The sequence below is a fragment of the Tauraco erythrolophus genome, chromosome 4 (assembly GCF_009769465.1).
Source record: "Tauraco erythrolophus isolate bTauEry1 chromosome 4, bTauEry1.pri, whole genome shotgun sequence".
Lineage (NCBI taxonomy): Eukaryota > Metazoa > Chordata > Aves > Musophagiformes > Musophagidae > Tauraco > Tauraco erythrolophus.
Window position 1 is genome coordinate 55,238,936 of NC_141468.1, and position 20,875 is coordinate 55,259,810.

The window sequence follows — 20,875 nt, forward strand, 5'->3', positions numbered from 1 at the left end:
AGCTGAGAGGTTTAAGCAGCACTTTTGGGAACTTATATGAAACTACCAGCTACCAATCTGAGTAATTCTGGATGACGGTAATGGAAGAGGTATCATAGAATCATAGAATCATAGAATGGCATAGGCTGGAAGGGACCTCAGAGATCATCTAATCCAACCTCCCTGTCATGGGCAGGGACGCCTCTCAACTAGACCGGGCTACTCAAGGCTCTGTCCAACCTGGCCTTGAACACCTCCAGAGACGGGGCATCCACAACCTCTCTGAGCAATCTATTTCAAAGTCTCACCACCCTCGTACTGAAGAATTTCTTCCTAAGATCTAATCTAAATCTTTTCTCCTTCAACTTAAACCCATTTCCCCTTGTCCTGTCAGTGCACACTCTTGTAAAAAGTCCCTCCCCAGCCTTCCTGTAGGTTCCCTTCAGATATTGGAAAGCAGCTATTAGGTCCCCCCGAAGCCTTCTCTTTTCAAGGCTGAACAATCCCAGCTCCTGCAACCTGTCCTCGTAGCAGAGGTGCTCCAGCCCCTGGATCATCTTTGTGGCCCTCTCTGAACACGCTCCAACAGATCTATGTCTCTCTTATGGTGGGGACACCAGAACTGGACTCAGTATTCAAGGTGGGGTCTCAGATATCAGTTCTTTTTTTTTTTTTCACCCTGTCTTTATGAGTTTTCTGTTACACTTTATGTACTTCACAAATGTGATCAGTTGGACTCATGTTATTGGAAGAGGAGGTCATTCCTCCGCTGGAGCAGTGAAAGAAAAGGCTCAGGAGAGTGGCACTTCTGAAGACTGCAGGGCCTGGCTAATGCATGGGCACCATGTGGAGCAGCTGCCTGAAGCACCTGTGCAGAAATTGAGCCTGTGGTTGGGGGCAGAGGGGCAGCTCTCACAAGGGACAGGGATGACTCCCTAAGGACCTTTGAAGACTTTGGATTTGCTGCTGTTGAGAAAGCCACTGAGTGAAAACAGAGACCTGCATGCAAAGACACAGTAGGTGAGGAGTAGCCTTTTGGTTTTCTATTCTGTCTACCTTGTCACATATTTAAAGAGCGAACTATTCGAGCTTGTGTTCTAATAATGTTTGACTTTTTTTTTCCACTAATCAAAAGCCTTCCGCCTTCTTATGGAGCTTACTATAAAAAGACACTATAGGCATGTTCATTTCACAGTGCTGCCTGATTCAGGATCCTGCCCCAATGGTAAATTCAGAATACCATGAACAGACTTTCATGCCTAAGGTTGTTAGCATTGCAATAGGCACCCTTTCTATGATTTCTACAGTTGGAATCTATCTTCTAAATGTAAAGGAAAACAGATGCACACACTTTTTTTTTTTTTCTTTTTTCTGGAAAAATTTAAACAAATCCATATCCAGAAGACTGAAAAGACCTCCTAGTTCTTCATCAGATAAATGTTTGGGACAAGGGAAGAACAGGTCTCATTCAGTATTACTGAGGATGATGTATGCAACAGTTAAGAACATTTCAATTGCATATAATGTAAATTAAGATAGACCTAAAGCTGGAATTTGTGGACTAAGTGAAGATGGCCTTTAATCTCAAGGGTTTCTATGAGTACAATTTCTAAAAGCAGTCCTGTAGATATTTGTTGGTACTTCAGTGCATAGAGCTAGAGCTTAACAAGCATGCTTTCAAAAACAGGATATTAGCACAGACTGACATCTCCAAAGTCAAACTTTCACCCTTTGCTGGATCCTGAGTAGCTCTGCCTGTTTTACTTCAGATAACATGCTATCAACTGCACTTTTAGCTTTTTATCCCGCTCAGAAGCTGAACTAGTGGTCATCTTTTTGGCCCAACAGTACTATGGTTTGGTGCCACAGTATGACTTAAAAGTAATCTACTCTGCATTCGTTTGCTTTGCAGAATAGTCTGGGTACACACTATCCAGCCTTCTTTTTGGAGGAAAGTAAACCAGAAGACCACCACCAGTCATGCACCAAACACATTTCAACCCTTAATAGGGACACTACGATCTGAATCAAGTGGTTGACAACCTTACCACCTATGGGAGAAAACACATATGCACACAGGGACCAAATGGTGGAGGTACACCTTTGTATTTGCTGTCAACTGCCTTTGACTCTGCATGACTCAAAGAATTTCCTTCCTTGATGCTTTTTCTCATTTAATTGCCTCAATTTCTGTTGCCTAGCTCAGAACTGTTTGCTGAATTTCTCGTTGCTTCTGTAACGATTTTATTGTCATTCATCTTTTACTAGTGTTATTTTTTGTGATGGTCAGAAACCCCATTCATCTCCTCAGCTTCACAGAAGATCCCACATGGTGCTAACTAGAGCTCCAAGGAAATGATGCTGTTCATCAATCAGTGCCGTAAGAAAGTTGAAAGCTTCCTGATAACAGGATAACCTGGTGTCAGTATCAGGAGGCTACTGACCGCATGACTGCTGTGAAGAGTCCAGAGGGGTCTAACTATGCATCTGTGCAGTGACCAGTGGGCCAGTTACAGAAGCAACCAGAGACAGATGCAAAAGGAGGCAAGGCCAATCCTGAGGAAGAAACGCTGCTTCCATGGATAGGCGCTTTTATGTATCTCATTCTTGCAGACCCTTTCAACACCCTTGCAGGTGTTCAACAGACTGTGGTGACTGCTGGAACCTCTTCTTCCCACAGCTGCAAGAGCAGCTCCTGCCTGTTTCGTTAGGCCACACTGACCAGCTTCTGTCATTGCTAGTCCATGGTGGGCTGTGCCAGCCCTCAGGGAAATGTCTGTGGCGTCAGTCATCAGGATTTTTAGCTTTTGTTTAATACTAGATGTCTTCCTAGCAAGTATGTTCTTTGGGGCTGGACAGCAGTGATTACGAGCCATAGGCTGTTCATGGCACCTCTGGAGGCCACCTTGGTGCCTCTTCGGAGACCTTTGAAGCTGCGTGTAAGGCAGCTACAGAGAACTTGGCCACAGTATGCTATGCAGGCAAAGATCATTTCTAAGACTGAAGAGGTACAGCTGAGGATCCTCTGGGGCACAATGCCCTAAATACAATGTACTGACAGCCATCATAAGACTGAAAGCAGAGAGTCATTCTGTGAATGGAGTGTTTCAACCAAAGGCATAGGCACGGGGAGATGAATCATTTCTCTTGATAGATAAGAAGTGGGAGGGAATGGGACAAAAGCTCTTATCTCACTGGAGGAGGGAGAAGAGGACATAGAGAAGGGTTTCTTGGTGAGAGGGAACACAGAAAAGTATCCTCTGATCTAGTCAGCCCTGAATCTCTAGCTGCCTTCAAGTCTTACTCCTCCTCCCTCCCCAGGTCATGGCAGTCACTAACTTACAGGCTTTGTTAGGCTTTCATTCCTCCCACCTCAGCAACCATCTTTCTAGCAGCTCCAACTGGAATTTTTTTACAGTGCAATGGCCTGCATAGTTTCCAGATGGCACTGGAGACAGAAGTTAACAGCCATACACCAGTAGGCAGAATAAACATATCTATCAACTCAGTGCTACTGAGGAGTAGGTAATGGGTGAAGTAAGCAAGCCTCAAAGGCCATGAAGACATCTTCTATCCCTTTGTGCGTAAGTGGGAGTAGGAATAGAAATTCAATGACACAAGGAGACAGAGATTCATTTCTCTGTAATCTTCCCATTACATTTGAAACATTGCAAAGATATTCAGTGTTAATCACCTTTTCCTTGTCTTACTCCAGTCACTCCTGGCTGGTCTTCCCTTCATCTGGGAAGGTGCAGTGGCCTGGAGCCAAGTGCCATCCTTGGTGCTTTGAGAAGATTCAAAGAGAACAGAGGGCTGTGCTTACGGGTGTTGAAGAAACTGTATTTTGCTATTTCAGTCTTAATTAAAAAAGTTAAAAAAAACTTAACTGTGTCCTCACAGGGGCTGTGCAGAACACAGCACAGACCTATAGTTTGGAAAACGTTGGAAATGTTTGTGTCCAGTCTGTCATGCAGCCTGCTATCTTGCAGGCAGATGGCGAAAGCCATAGTGTCCTTTCACACAGCATGTGACAGAGTTACAGTTAAACTGGGTACTTGCTTTATTTCAGGATGTGTATGGTCTCATGACCTGGTGATGCAAAGGGTGCATAGCATTTCCCATGAGGCAGGCAACATCCAAATGATGCTAACAGTATTGTTGCCTGTAGAGAAGATGCTAATATTCCCTCTGAATCCAGCTGTGAATTTATGGACCATATGGACCATATGGGTATCAGAAGTCCTTTTGAAGACCTGAAAATATATTCATAAATATGCCTCAATGAGTAAGTGTGGGAAAACTGAGTGGTAGTCTCTGTGGTTTATAGCTGGCTGCGGTCAGGCTGAAGATGGGAATGTGGATACCTTCGGTAGCCCTGATGGAGCTCATGAACTTATGAAGTGTGAAGGTCTGGGGCAGAACAGCCACACCAGCAAATACTCCCAGAAAGCAATTGTCTATGTCTTCTTTCTCAGACAAAAGGATGTGCAGAAAGTCTAAGTCAGCTCATTCAGGTTGTCATCCTAGTCTAGTTGCCACAGAAAAAGAATAGTGCTTCCTCTCTGGTAGCATATTTCCTTGCCTGCTGACTATTCACACAGCAGGCAGTAGGCATTGCCGAGTCAACCACAAATAAGAAAGTAAAAAGGAAGCAGGAAGAGAAATAAGACTTACAGTATGGGCAATAGTGGCAGGACCAATGACATGCTACTGTTATCTACATGATACAGATAAATGACAGCATGTTATGTCTAGAGTGGCTCACTGATAGGCTCAGTTAAGAAGGAAAATGTTTGTGAGACTGCTTTCATCAGTTTTGAAGCACATGCACAGAGGGGACATTTGGTCTACGGGACCAGTCTACAGCTAGTCTTAAGTGAATACCCTGAACTATAGCAAGGATGTATCTAACTGCCGTGTTTTACTAATCCATTCCTATTGTGCTGCATTACTTAAATAAGGTAGACTATGCCTTTGTGTTTCAGAGTTGAAAAATTCATGTGTTATGCTGGATTCTAACACTTTCTTCTGTCTTTATGGTTAAAGGTCTTATAAGCAGCACAATGAGCAGATGAGCGGCCTTCTTCCAAATCAGGAAAGTGATTCTCAGAGGCATTAGAAGGATGAAAAACAGCAGGATAGAAAGCACTTCCTTTGAATTCTGTTTCTCGTCTTCACTTCCAGCAGACCAGAACCAAGGAGTCATAGCCAGAAAGGGTCATAAACGTTATGATACCCACTTTGCAGCATCTCCTAGTTTGGACACTGTCTTTAGGAATGGAAGTTGAAATGATTTACCTATTAGCTGTGCTGAATGGGAAACACCAGGATTCAAATCAGCTTGCTAAGCTCTTCTATGTCTAAGCCAATAGTAATATAGCAATAGCAAACATATGATGTGGTTTTCCTCTGTTACATACACAGCACAGTTAATGTGCACATGCACAGTAGTTCTCTTTTCCTAAATGCCAGACTTACTGTGCTTGCGCAAAAGTGTCACATATGAGTAACAGATCCAGCACTTTTTTGAAGCACAGCTTTACTGCTCATATAATTCTACTCACAGAGAGCATGTGCTCATAGCCTGCTCACATCCTACTTCTTGTCTGGTTCTGCAAAGCACCGAGGAAAGAGGCTGGCTGCCTGCACACCACTGTTACAAGATTCCCAAACTTGCTTTGTGCTGAGACCTGCCCATGCAGAAAGGAACAAGCTGCATACTTTAAGAATAATTCTGAAGCCAAGAGAAAGCTGCTTTCAGCTAACATCTTCCATCTGTCAAATGAGAGAATGTGTTCCCTTTATGTGCTGGGAAAAGAAGCCATACACTGAGCATCCCACACAAGTTCTCAGATAAGCTAGGATAATTCTTATTTTCAAAAACATTTTAGCTTTTGAAGAACCCATTGAGAAGTCACCTGCACATAGGTTTTGGATGTGAAATAACTTAACAATGATTCTTTGGATAACTATATCACTTAAGAGACATAAGTCCCAATGATACAAGGGGAAATGGTTAGCAACCTGCTACACCACTTGCACACACAGAGGTCTATGGGGCTTGATGGGATCCACCCAAGGGTACTGAGGGAGCTGGCAGAAGTGCTCACCAAGGTACTTTAAATCATTTATCAGCAGTCTTGACTAACTGGGGAGGTCCCAGTTGACTGGAGGTTAGCAAATGTGATGTTCATCTACAAGAGGGGCTAGAAGGAGGATTCAGGGAACTACAAGCTTGTCAATCTGACCTCAGTTCCAGGGAAGGTCATGGAGCAGATCAGCTTGAGTGCCATCACACGGCACGTACAGGACAACCAGGTGATCAGGCCCAGTCAGTATGGGTTTATGAAAGGCAGGTCCTGCTTGACTAATCCGATCTCTTTCTATGACAAGGTGACCTGCTTAGCGGTTGAGGAAAAGGCTGTGGATTTTATTTACCTGGACTTCAGTAAACTGTTTGGCACTGTTTTCCACAGCATTGTCCTGGAGAAACTGGCTGATCATGGCTTGGACAGCTGTACGCTTCACTGGGTAAAAAACTGGCTGGATGATCATGCCCAAAGAGTTGTGGTGAACGGAGTTAAATCTAGCTGGCAGCCAGTCACAAGCGGTGTTCTCCAGGGCTCAGTCCTGGGGCCAGTTCTGTTCAATATCTTTATCAATGATCAAGAGCAAATTCAGTAATTTTGCAGACAACACCAAGTTGGGCAGGAGTGTTGAGGTACTTGAGGGATCTACAGAGGGATGTGGACAGGCAGGATCGATGGGCCGAGGCCAATTGTATGAGGTTCAACAAGGCCAAGTGTCAGGTCCTGCACTTGGGTCACAACAACCTCATGCAACGCTACAGGCTTGGGGAAGAGTGGCTGGAAAGCTGCCCAGTGGAAAAGGTCCTAGGGGTATTGGTTGACAGTCGGCTGAATGTGAGCCAGCAGTGTGCCCAGGTGGCCAAGAAGCCAAATAGCATCCTAGCTTGTATCAGAAATAGTGTGGCCAGCAGGACTAGGGAAGTGACTGTCTTCCTGTACTCGGCAATGGTGAGGCTGGACCTTGACTAATGTGTTCAGTTTTGGGCCCCTCACTGCAAGAAAGACATTGAGGTCCAGAAGCATGTCCAAAGAAGCACTATGAAGCTGGTGAAGGGTCTAGAGCATATGTCTTAGGAGGAGCGGCTGAGGGAACTGGGGTTGTTTAGCGTGAAGAAAAGGAGGATGATGGGAGACCTTATTGCGACAGGACAAGAGAAGACGGCCTCAAGTTGCACCAGGGGAGGTTTAGATGGATATTAGGAAAGATTTTGTCATGGAAAGGGTTGTTGAGCATTGGAACAGGCTGTCCAGGGAAGTGGTTGAGTCACCATCCCTGGAGGTATTTAGAAGACATGCAGATGTGGTGCTTAGGGACATGGTTTAGTGGTGGACTTGACAGTGCTAGGTTAACTGTTGGACTTGATCTTCAAGGTCTCTTCCAGCCCAAACGATTCTATGATTCTAAGTGTGGCTAAAATGTTACATCATGACTGCTATAATTTTCTTAGTCAATTAAGCATATCCTGCACATGATTCTTTTCTCAGTATTATTTTTTTTTCTCAAGTGCTTGTACTTGCAACTTTGGTATCTTTTTAGACATTATCTCTACCTCTCGACAAGTCTGAACTTCCTTTTAAGAAAACATATTAAATCCTTCTTAAAACATTTATTGAATTCATTCTTTTCACACAAAAAAATCTTGAATGTAATATCAAACTCTGCTACAAAATTTGCTCTAAGACTGATGTCATGTATCAAATATTTTCATTTCAAAAATTAACTTTACAAATGATATTTCTACTGGAGTGTCTTAACCTTATCTAATAATAATAAGCTATAAAGTGCTTTAGTTAATATTAATGTGAAACTTCAATAACTTAAATTACGTTAGTGCGAGATGAGAATTTGGGCTACTAGCTCTTATCCAACAAAAATAAAGGGTATTTTGAAAAGCAGAAATCTAAATGAAAAATTTCAACTTCGCTTATCTCCTACAAACATACCAGTTTACCCTCTTTTGAAATGTTCTCCTCAAATATAGAATCATCAGGGAAACATAATTTGAGAAATCCGGGTAAACATGTTATACTGGTTAAACACTGCATAAGAAACTAAAATGATTAATTCATCTATATTTGGACAGATATGTGGGGTTTTTTTTCCTATGTAAAACTACTCCAAGCTCTAGAGAGTGGTTCCTAAACAGGCTACTGGTGTTTGAAATATAGAAATTAATCACTCTTTAGGACGCCAGTAATTATAAGTAAAAAAAGACAGTCATTCTTTTCAGCCACTAAATGCCTGTTGCATTTTCAGACTGCAGAGATGAATATCGATGAGAATAATAAAACGAGCTTTTAAAAAAAGAGTATTTTTAAACATTGACAATGAATTTTTTTACCCTCTAAGCTTATTCAATACAGCCTGAGTACATGGCTCTAAGGAAGTGCTTTCCATAGACATTTTTTAAAGCACTCAACTTCCACCTCAAAACCTAAGTTAAAAAGTATCAGAAGACAGGAAACATTAATAGTAAAACCAAAAATAACATCATCAGCAATGTTATTAAGTACTAAAACACAAGAAGTCATCAAGTTTTAAATTAAATGAGGAAGAGAAAAGAGGTACATGTTCGAAACAAACAAACTGAAAGAATTTTATCTAATAAGATTCAAATTAGTGAGATTTCAATTATGGTTGGAGATCTTAAAATATTTAGATGGTGTACACTACTTCGAATGCATGATGATGGAGCTGAACTTATCAACAAACAGATATACAGAAATGTTTCATGGCTCATTGCAGGATGTGAAAGGTTTTTAGATCTTCAGCAAACTGTTGTGAATACAGCAAAGGCGGTTTACATTAGATAAAACTTTCTATGATCCCAATTTTTTGGCCCCATAACTATTCCGATAGGGTCTTCAGGAGAACTCAGTTTTGAATAGGAAATTATGTATTTTTACTGTGTAAGGTCTCTTGCATTGCAGAGTCATTTAAACGAAGAAATATGATGCACAGCTTCAGCTTTTGACTGCCTTAGTTTTGGTGTAACATTCTTGCATCGAAGACATGTTAAAAACATGGACCTTTAGGACTGTTTTTTCTAGCTCAACAGAGAAGCTGCTAAAGATTACCTCACTGTTACTCAGCTCATGCTTCAAGTCGTTTTGTGTCATCTTTGGTTCAAAAGATGTTGATTCTTCCAAGTAACTGCTTAACCATCCTGTTCTCAACTAGTTTCAAGAGTATCTCTAGATCTTGGTTCTGTCCTCCTTTCTCACATTAAGCATATTTAGAAAAGACCTCAGTTGGAGTTTTATAACAGAATATAGTCTCAGAATTAGTATACTCTCCAAAATCAGACATTATTAACAATGTTTTCATAAACACCACAGTGCAGAAAGCCTTAAAATTATATTAACAATCCATCCATTAATTTTGAAAAATTTAAACAAGAATACAAGAGAGCTGATCTCTCTAAATATGAAAAATAGAATAGAGTAGGAATTAAGACTATAATATTTTATTTGAATGATAGCATTGCTGAAAAATTCAAAAATTCATAGTTAAACCTTAAGTATCTATTGTAATTTATCAAATGCTACTTTTATATACTCTACTTCTTGTACCCTTTATCTCACTTGTCTAATATGGCATGTGGAATATTATTGTCTTTAATAATCTTTGATGTTTCAGTGCTTAGACTCATATTGTGGTATATATGGGTTGACTAACACTTCCAGATACAGAAATGGTTCAATTTTTCCCATACAAAAGAAACCCTTATTCTCTTTTACGAGTGATCCATCCAGTAAGCCATGATGCATCAAAAAGCCTCTTCCAGCAATGTCAGCCTCATGCTCTAGACTGAAAAGTCCTTTAATAACTCTTCTCATTCTCTTCTATTATCAAACTGCAAGCAGACTAATCTCTATTTACCTCAATTATTCTATCCATGCTGCTCCCAGAACACTTCATGCACTTTACACTAGGTTTTATTCCTGCCCTAGTATCTTGCACTAAGTTTCTGCATCACATGTAGCAGCCTTCTGAGCCTTACTGGTGTCTACTTCTCATTCATTCTCCTTATAGAGCTTTCCATAATCAAATAGTTAAGTTCTCATGCTAGCCCCACTATCTCTCTTGTTTGGAACGCTAGTAGAAACCTCCCCTGGTATACTCTGGTACACAAAATATAAGAAGAATCTCTATCACTGATTCTAAAATCTATAGTTTAAATCAGCTAGCACCAAAAACGATTGAAAAAAAATCACTGTAAGTTATTCTGTCCGAAGCTGAGAAGTAAGAAGCCTGCAGAAAGTCTCTGCATCTTACATGGAAGGCATATAATAGGAAAACAATGTTTCATCCAAGGCTTTTAAGAATACTTATATACGGGGCAAAGTATTTCCAGGCCAACTGCTATGTGAAGACAAACATCTGGGTTTCATTGACAGCCTTATTTACACATATGTAATGAGAGTCTATAAACAGACTGAAAAGACAAAAATAAGATAAATTCTAACCAGCCACCATTTCAAATTACAGATTTTAGTCTCCTTTGCTTTGTCAATTACATCTATACAAAGTGAGTCCAATACAATGACATCACGTTATGCCACATTTGTATATGCAAAAAAAAGTCTATAAAAACAGTAGAGAGTTATTTTTATCTCCATTCAAAAAAATGTTTTAAATAACGTGAAAGCTGTAGGTGTTAGTTCCCTCACTTGGATAATAACAGAAACTATACCTTTGGGAGAAGCTGGATTGCTTGGAGTATTCTCTGTCTGTGTCCAGAGTTAAGGATTCCTATTTCCAAGAGATCTTGGTCCTCCATTACATTGCTTCCCTAAAATGGAAAAACACTTAGAATAAAAATGAAAAAATAGCAGATGCCTTCAATAGCCTGAAACAAACCCTTCTGTTGCATTTAAAAGATAACATTTTGCTTAACTTATAGTATCTGACAAGAAGAATAAATTACTGATGATTGCATTCGTTTTCACGATGACAAAATATGGTGGAAGGCACTTGAACTTATGGACAATTATTATACTGCTAGCAGCACTGCCAGTGGAGAAATTGTACCTCTCACTCAAGCCAAATACCAGATGTGAACCTTCTTTCATTTGATTGAAACCAAGGACATGAGTAAAGAAATGTTCAGGAACTTCAAATTTTCATTCACCTCCTACCTCATCCAGCTATATATGATGTTTCTTTTTCTCCAGACTTAGCACAGAATAAGATGAGTAGAGTGGATGAAGATAAAATTATTTAATTCCTTGTTAGTAAAATGGTGAAGAAACCAAAGAGGGGGATTGGTATCAACAAACCCCATACAGTCCCCATCCCCTTGAATTTAACTGTACCAGTGCAGTCCTGACTTCAGTCATCGCTGCTCATATTTCCCCGCTTGTGGGCCGATCAAACAACTCCTAACATGCAAACAGCTGAAAAAGATCATCTGTTCAAACAATACACAACATAAGTGACCACAAAAGTCCATAAAATAAGACTCCACAATTCAAGCCTCTATCCTAAGGAGCTGCTACCGGTAGAAGAGGACTTAGAGCTCCACAAACAGGATAATATGACTCCTAAGTTCAAGGAGTCTGATACTCCCTAGATAGTAAGTTTAGCACTAGAAAGTTAACGTACTTGATTAGCTGGCACTTGACTATTGAGAATCACAGGGGGCACCACAGCAGCTCAAAACCAGAATTGCAGCCAGGGATCAAATCAAGATGGTTCAAAGCAGGCTGGCAATCTTGTATTGCTTTTTTAAGCTACCTCATTTCAGACAAAAAAAAAAAAGGGTTGTTTTTTTTTTTATTATTTGTTTTAAAAAAGCTTCTAACTACTACAGTTTTGAACAAAAACTGCAAAAACCAGATGACCTGTCTGACTTTTAACCCTGTTGGAGTCTCATGACAAAAATTTGATGGAAGCAAGAATTCCTATTATTTGTACTCATTTAACATCATCTTGAAATAGGCTTTATGTAAGCGAATCCATGAAAAACTTCATCCCCATCTTTCCATTTGGCTTGCTGCTTCTGACTCAGTAGAGCTCTTAAGCAGCAGCAAAATGAAAAGCTAATAGGCACATAACAGAACATGCTTAAATACTTTGCTGAATCAGGGCTTAATAATGGATAGGAATTCTTTCTGAATATCAAATCTCCTGTCCCACAGCAACAGGGCTTTCTTTCAAAAAGCACACTGGAATAGGCAATACTTCACCATGTTCAGCTGCTAAATCTTCACTCTTTTCAGACGGACTGATTAGTTTACAGATGTACCCTTGAGGACTCTCAAGTGCTACTCTGCAGAGTATCCTGCAAAATCTAGGGGAGGTCTTTTTAAGGCAATCAAGGAAAGTTTGCAAAGCTATTACATTTAAAATTATATTTCACAGTAAGTGCTATGATTTAAGGCTACAAGCCTGCAAATCATATCCTGAAAGAATGTGTGTGCAGCATTCAGAACAGGGGCAGGCAGAGAAGCCTGCAAAAGGGAGAAGCTGTAAAGGGAGAAGCTGTGCAATCACGCCAGTTTAAGTAGAGGACATGGTGTAACAGCGCATGCAGCACAGGCTGTGTAAACAGTGATAGTGATGAGGTGGGGTTAATACCCCCTCCATCTGCCTGGTAAACACATACAAAATAGAATTTCCCCTTTTTTCCTTTCTCCTGTAAATAACCTAAAGGAGGCTGTCGACTTAGAGGAAGAGCTGGAGAAAAAAGCCCGGCATTTTGGGCTGGACTCTCCAGATGCTGGAAATGGCTAGCATAAATAGATTTAAGCAAACTGAGCCAAATGATGATTCAGTCCAAAACAAAGACTATACATTTTTATTCATTTTAATAAATGCAGCTATTTTGTTTACGGCTATTGCTTTCACTTCATTTCACTGTTTTTCAGATTTCACCGTTCATCACTGCCTGATGTTTACACACAATCATGGTATACTCATCGCTGAACTACTACACACTGTTTACTGGTGTTAGTAACCTTGGCATCCAGCTTCAAATATTGCAATGTTTAAAACCCAATTCAACTAACAAACACTTAGGCACAGGAAAAATCCTGTCTATTTTCACAAAGTTGCTGCATAGCAGAGACAGCATTATTTTATTAATTCTTTACTATTGTTTTTCCCTTATGTATTAGTTCATATATTATGTTTCTTTGTAGTTGATATTATATGTTATTTAAAGCAAGTCAAGGTTACCAAATCAGATATATAAAACTCAGGAAAGCCTGGAATTCATGTTGCCTTCTTGTCTCTTGTTTGAGAAGGTAACAACCTGGTCTTTCAGTGTGCTCAGGTTTTGGAGCTTTTCCTGTGCGTTACCTTCAGTGTCAACAGTTGCAGACACTCATCCTTCCTGTAAAATAGACTTCATGTCTGCTGCCATGGAGCTAAACCAGCTCTTCATCTTTCCAGAAGAGCAAACCAGGAAACTTTAGATACTCAGTATATACCCACTATTCCTTAACATAGCAGAGTAAACTTCGCAGACATGCTTGTGAAGTGAAACAGTCCCTCCTATTCCTATCTCCCTGGTGTCTGCTCCCATTCTTCCCTTAATCCCAGTCCCTGATTCTTTTTTTAACCTGATTCCTCATCATGCGCTCTTGCAGTCTCCTTCCATAGGCTCCTTCATTGAGAGTGAGGAAAACCTCACTTCTTTCTGCAGTAGATCAGAGATGAGAAGAAATTCAGAGATGAGGAGAAATTCTCTCCTTGCTCTTAGCTGCCATGTACACACTTATTCTAAGCTGGGCCAAATTTAACCTCAATTAACTTTACAGAGACGACATGGTAAATGTAATTAAAATGAATATTAATGCAAGAATGTCTTTTCACATTATTTCAGTCTTAAAAATAGCTGAAACATTCACCAAAAAGAAATTATTCTAGTAGTCACCTAGAGAATTTGAGTCCAAAGATTTAACTTTGATATACAGAACAGGTTCTTACAACAGGAAATACAGGACATCAATCTCTACTGGGATTATTATGCTTCTATTATGTAATAAGAACAGAAGAGGCTTTGTGATATTGTAGTCTCTCAAGTCTATAGGAAAACCTAATCGGAAGGAAATCTTCTTGGAATTAAACCAAGAAGGCTATATTAAAATTGCTTACACTAGATTCAGATCTCATTCACTTCAGCTTACACTGTTGAAGACCCTGTCTTGCTAATGCATAAAAGATAGTCTTATGAATTAGAAAGATTCTGCTTCTGAAGTTCCAGTTAGGAAAGAGTGCAGCTGCCCCTCCCTGGGATTTGTGGTTCTGCACAACTCTCAGGAATATAATCTTTCTTCCTGTAAGCACATACAGGAAGCCAGTCTTCTGAGTAAGAAGGCAGTAGTTTCACAGAACAGTTGGGCTCAAGAAGGAAGGAAAAACGACTCTGCATGTGGGAGACTGGAGGCATATGAAAAACAACACTATTTAAAAACCTAGAAATTTTGCCAAAATCTGAGATAGTTCCTATAAATAAGTTCAGGACAAAATACATAATGGTACACTATGAAATAAAGATTTTACTGGCATTTATTTGTGCTGTTCCACACAAAATCACCTCTGGCACTCTCCATCTGAAGTCAAATTAGCCTTTCCCCAAAATGCTGGGTTAGACCTTTACACCAGATGCCAAATGTATGTAAGTACAGATATATGTATACAGAACCTTTGTAAAACAGTTTAAGCTGGAATATGTCAGGTTTATAACAAAAAAAAAACCCCTCTCTATTAAAAATAGCCTATTTTAATACATTAAACAGCTCAAAGAGCCTCTAAAATTCAATCAAAACAAAACATTCATAAACTTGTAGATAACTTAATTTACTATCAAAACTGAATGACTTTCAAGATCCTTTAAAAAAACAAAAAAAAGACCAGTACACATTCACATCCTGCAGGAACAAAAGCACTTTGACGATTTGTCCCCAAAGATAACAAAACAAGGTGATTAGCAGAACATATTAGGATAGCAGGCATGACTGTATGTTTCTCATTGCCCCCCTTTTGTACCTCTGTTTTTAATCTTCCTTCATATATTCTCTGTGCATAAGACCTATGTTGAAAAATTCCAATATCTGGTTATGACATCTACGTAAAATAAAAATGGTAAAGAAGCCTTAAAACAGCTGGGTAATGTATCATTAGACTTAATTGAAAACTCAACCACTGAAGCTGGAAGAGAGGGGGTGTGGGGAACAAACCATCTACATATTCTTTTTGGTCTTATCCCTGCTCTTCACCTTGGCTAACAGACTGAAAGCCCGATAGAAGCTGGAGAGAAGTTTCACAGATTTTCAGTACGTTAAAAGTTCTGGAAAAAACCCCAAAACTTCAATGGGAAGGTAAATGCATATGCATCACTATGTAAACTGAGTAAAAACTGCCTGAAAAAAAGAAAAAAAAAATTTACAGTTGAAACTTTTTTCTCTCTTACAAAACAAAAGATTGTTATGTAAGAAATAGAAGATTTGGTAGAGTTCTGGCTATAGTCTGGCAATACCAACTAACCCAGCTTTATCTGTGCTCAACTATGTCAGCTAGAGGAGGAAAAGTGGTGAATCCAGTTCCTAAAACTGTGTAAGAGCTGCTGCCCACCAGGTTGAGTTGAATTCATTTTCTGAGCAGCCATTAATGAGATCAAGTTGGGAGGTGATTCTCCCCCTGATTTTTTTACCATGAGAGTCGTAGACCACTGGAACAGGTTGCCCAGAGAGGTGGTGGATGCTCCATCCCTGGAGACGTTCAAGGCCAGGTTGGACGAGGCCCTGAGCAACCTGATCTAGTTGGAGATATCCCTGTTCCTTGCAGGGGGGTTGGACTAGATGACCTTTGAAGGTCCCTTCCAGCCCTAACCATTCTATGATTCTATTATTCTAAGTTCAAATGGAGATGCCAAGTGCTGCTGGAGGTGGCAACAACTTCTGGTAACCTTTTTATGCTTTTGGTATATTGGAAATGGTTGAGGAGCACTGTACACTCTACTTTGCCATCTCACAGCTGCACCATCAAAATTTTGTATTTGCACTGAATCTCACCCTGGCTGACTGAGATCTGACACTGCAGGAGCACAGCTGGGGGGATCTGAATGGAGTTGGGGCAGAAGGCCTCACACTTGGGTTTTCAGGGTTGCTAGAAATATGACTTGGCACAGAAAAGAAAAAAGAGAATTTGGGAGGTGGTACAATTAGCTGGGGTATCTGAGAGTATCATCACTCCTGCCACTCGGATAAGAGAGGTGGGAGCAGAGTGGGGAAGATGGGAATGTTCTTCTATTATATATGCTTGGAGACTGAAGTCAGAGATAGAAAATTAAGACAAACAGCATTAAACAGCTTTATTATTCCTTACCCCTTCCACCTCAAATGCATAACCGAGAAGGAAAAGAGCGGGCATCTGGTACCAATGGGAACAAGGACTGTTATGAAGCATATCCTCAATGGCCTACTTAAACCAGCCCCCTCTTCATTCCAAATTGCTTTGCTTCTCACCCACCTAATCATAATATCCTTCCAAATTGCATCTCCTTGAAACAGTTGACATCTAAAGTGTCTTCTGGCTGGGAACAAATTAAAGACATCTCACAAAATGGTTAAGGACACATTGAATAACCAGGACATTTCCTGTTCATTGTCTAAATCATATGCCAGAGGGTTTATAAATTTTCATCACAACATAGCTTTTCCACAAGATAAAAGTTTATTTCTTAGAGACTTGAAAGAAATGACTAAAGAAATGTAGTTTACAGTAATGAAAACTGCTTCTTATTAGTGCAAAAATTTCAGGCAATGTGTCACACAATTCATTTCCAAACAAGAACTGGCAAATGACCGGAGTTTAGCAAGCTTCAGTATGAGTGAAAAGGTTGCCTCTCACTAGTATTGCCCCTGTTAACATGAAAACAAGATCTGTAAGAATGATCATTGAGTGAAATGTTTAACTTGTACTTTGGGGTCAGAAAGATTTATCAGATTCCTGGAGATACTGCAGAAATTGTTATTTCACCTACAAACCTGACAAGACTATGTTAGAAAAATCCCCTGCAGAAGCATGAAGTTTTGCCTTGGGGAAAAGAAATTGATTATAAAATATGTTAGGAAGAAACAATCAAGAATGTTGCAAAATAGTAACTTGATAACATTCTTCCAAAATTATTTTGCTTTTAAACTACTGAAACTGATACTCATTCTCAATCCTCACCTTGCTATATTTTCAGTCTTTACATTTATGACTTTCTTAGCAATTAAAAACCTCACAAGGCCAAAGAGAAAACTGGAAGAAAGTTTTCCGTATTACTGACATTTTGTCAGGAAGTAGTAATAAACTACTATTGAAATGTTGACTAAAAAAGGCCATTTCACTCATAGGTAAGAGTGAAGTGATAGCAATTCAGAGCCCTAATTTACAAACTATGCATAAAGATAGAAGGCGATGTAAGCAGGGTCAATTTAAAAAGGAATCCCTACAGACACTTAGCACCACTCTACCTATGTTTTAAAGATCTCCCTCTGGTTCACATTCAGCTCTTCCAGAAGTGAACCTGAAGTAACCAGTGTTATCAAAAGCTTTTCAGATATTGATATTCAAATGAACATATAGCCACAGAGCTAGTAATAGTTAATTAAATTGTGGTGATAATTAAAGAATACTGATAGATAGGACAACGATCCTTGAAGGAAGAATTTCTGCTATTTTTACCCCCTCTTCCTTGTAGCACTGATTCATCACAACCAACACAATTGTCACATGCAAATTAGCTGCACAGATAAGGTGGCAATTGAAAAAATTACCTCTGATGTTGCACTTGGCCCACTTAATTACTAACGCTGTTGACCCAACTCTGTCTGCCTATTTAGTCATAACTATTCAATAAAATAATTATTAATACTTACCTAAATCACATCATAATGTCTTGAATGTATATTGTGAAGATAATTTCACTTCATTCGAGTAATGAAAATTCCAGAGAGTCTATATTGTACCATTATTCAGATTACCCGAGATAAATGCTAGTCAGCTTAGATGCTAAATTTCTCAAAGGACCTAATTTAAAATCAATATTACTGTGAGCTAATTAACAGACTTCTAAATTCTAAAAAAAATATTCCTTTCTTCAAGTGTGCAATTTTGGAGAGCACAGGAAGGGGTAAACACAATATTTGCAGACATAACAAAAATGCTGCATACCTGCTCTGCACGTAACATGGAGTTCTGTTTAACCTTGCTGCTAACACCGGTGTTTTTGTAATAAATGTAAAAACTCTGTTCACCTCCCAGAAGTATTTCCTGCCTCACATTTTTATCAACCCTTGTCATGTTCTTTAACATGTGAGCCACCTAAATCAGCCTGGAGAGTACAAAATACAGAGTCAGAGACTTTGACTGTAAAATTCTGGCCAGGATCCACGTCTTAAAAATAGGTTATTCACAGAAAGTGTCTGTGAAATAGCAGCAAGGAAAATACACACTCAAGAAAATACTCAAGCCTTCACACACGCCCTAAAGTTATGACTGAGGTCTTGGAAGCACTTGTTCATCTCCTGCTTGCAGCTGAATCACACTCACAATGGCAGCTTTACCTTTGGGCTGCCACATCAGACCTTTGAGTGAGTCTAGAAAGTAGGTCCTCCTCTTAGATGCCATCAGATCTTGATCTGGTAGGAAGTCTCAGAGCATGCCCAAGGCAGAAACACAGGAGCACGGTGTGAATTGGCAGCTGCTTTTTCTTACAAATGTGACAGGAGGAGGAAGAATTGCTTTAGCATTTTTTCTCATAGCATAGACCAGCCCTTAGAGGATCCATGCAGAAGGTGGGAGATCAGATTTATGAGTCTTTCTCAAACTCAAATTTCCTGAAAAAAGAGGAAGCAAGGCAACAACTGATAGGAAAGGGCATTCTGGGATTGAGGAAGAATCGTTCACTAGTCCTGCTGAAACTAAATTGCTGTGAAGTTTAGTTAGTAAGCTAGAAAGGAATATTATCCTTTAGATCAGTGACAGCTGGCTATGGTAAATCAATCTTCATGTGCTGTTGCTAGAAATGTTTCTGGTTTACATCTAGTGACTGCCAAATATAAAAAGCAAAGAAAATAAAAATTCAGGACTTTCTGTTTCTTTCAACCGAGTATCTTAACTTCTGAGCTACAGACTCATACTTCTGGTGCATACTGTAATTTGAAAGAAAACAGTCAGACAGCTGTCTTCATCCAAAGGGACAACTTGGATGTCAAGATCCAGGAAGCAGCACCAGAAATCCAGCCTCCAAATGGTGTCTAATGCAGGGCTGCAAAGGGAGGCAAAACTTTCAGATATAACTCCTACTTTGGACTACCCTACTGCCTTCCTCTGCTTAGCATTGCAAACCCCTTTCTTAAGTGCCTTTCTCTTCCTATTAAGTTACGGAGGGTCTTGTGTGCCTAATTCAATTGCAGAGATCCCGCTTCCAGAGACAGGAATTGTAAAGTCAAGTGTGGCAATGTTCACCAATGCTGCAGCTAACTGCATTTTTAATATGGTCTTGGAGGCCTCACCTGGCTGTTTGGAGTCTACTCTGTGCTCTGCAAAATGAAGGTACTGCCTAACTTTCAGGTGCAGGTACTGCCTAATCATTTTCAGGACCTAGCTGCTAGTAATTGGAGGCTGTTAGGGCAACTGAACTTGCTCTTTTGTTTAAAAATCTATTACTAAATATAATAAAATATGAAGCAGCTCCCAAAAACGAGAAATCCTGGAAAATGAATGGTGTTTTCTACGCGTCACTGACGTCCTATGTTTAAACGTGTTTCATGTTCCACCATGCTGCTTTTGCTCTGTAGTGGTGAAGCAAGGGCAAAAGGTGAGAGAGCTTGTAACCTAGTAAGGAACTGGAATATACCAACTTTCTCTAGGCGAAAATTAAAAGGGTGTGTGGGAAACACGCAGTTAGGTGTGCTTGCTAAATGCAGCCCCTATCCTATTCTAACACACTCCTACAGAGTTTGCTTGCTAAGGCAGGCACAACGAATAGCAGGATTGAATAAGGTATTGTCTCCCACTGCACACAGATGTGTTTGTTGCATGTAACTCTACTTATACAAACTGTTGTGATTTATTTCCATTGTATGTACAGAGATACTACTAACCAGGTCCCTGAAGCCCAAGAGGTAACAGGAGATGGTCTCCATTTTCTTCAAACCCTGTCTAAAAATACGAGAACATTTGATTAAGGGTTGACAATTTTCTTTTCTTCCTTTGCTTGTTCTTGTAATTCATTTTGCATGGGAAGTGGGCTGTGTTTTTCTTATCCCTTCCAATTCAGCAGCCGGGCGGCTGGCTTTGCGGGCCCACTCCCGTCACCACGGCAACCAGCAGATCGCTGTGATGTGATTCCATGCGCTTTATGTCACTACATGGTGCTATTGTTCTCTGGTAATGATTTGGGAGACGAATTTCCCTGTTCTCATAAAAGATTAATTATTGTTTCACTGGATGGTCATTCTATGTGTCACGCATGAACTACAATATTAAATTAGGATGTGTTTTGGTTCACATGTAGCGACTTCAAGAACGAATGGTTTGCACCATGAAGCCTGTGTTCAGCACCAAGCAGACACAGCTCCTCAGAGACATGCTAGAGAATCTGAATTGAGCCTCTAGTTTTCGGGAATCATCAGTATGACCATACTAGGTGAGATCAAAGGTCTCTCTAACTCACGTGCTCAGTGTCTTTGCTAGTGGCCAAAACTGCACAGAAAAGCAAAATGTGTAAATAATTTGTCTTATATAATTTTTTTCACTCTCATCTTGGGCTAATTTAAAGTTAAGCATATGGCATTTAGCTACA

At 39.9% G+C, this 20,875-nt stretch overlaps 1 protein-coding gene across 16 annotated transcripts in view; it reads right to left on the bottom strand.

Moving 5' to 3' along the window:
- ANKS1B (ankyrin repeat and sterile alpha motif domain containing 1B) overlaps nt 1-20,875 on the bottom strand; it is a 476,662-nt gene that overhangs the window by 167,485 nt on the left and 288,302 nt on the right. For all 16 annotated transcript variants that reach the window (XM_086610938.1, XM_086610942.1, XM_086610943.1 and 13 more), the window contains one exon: nt 10,766-10,864. In XM_086610938.1, coding sequence (XP_086467064.1) covers nt 10,766-10,864 — 99 coding nt within the window. The remainder of the gene's footprint in view (nt 1-10,765; nt 10,865-20,875) is intronic.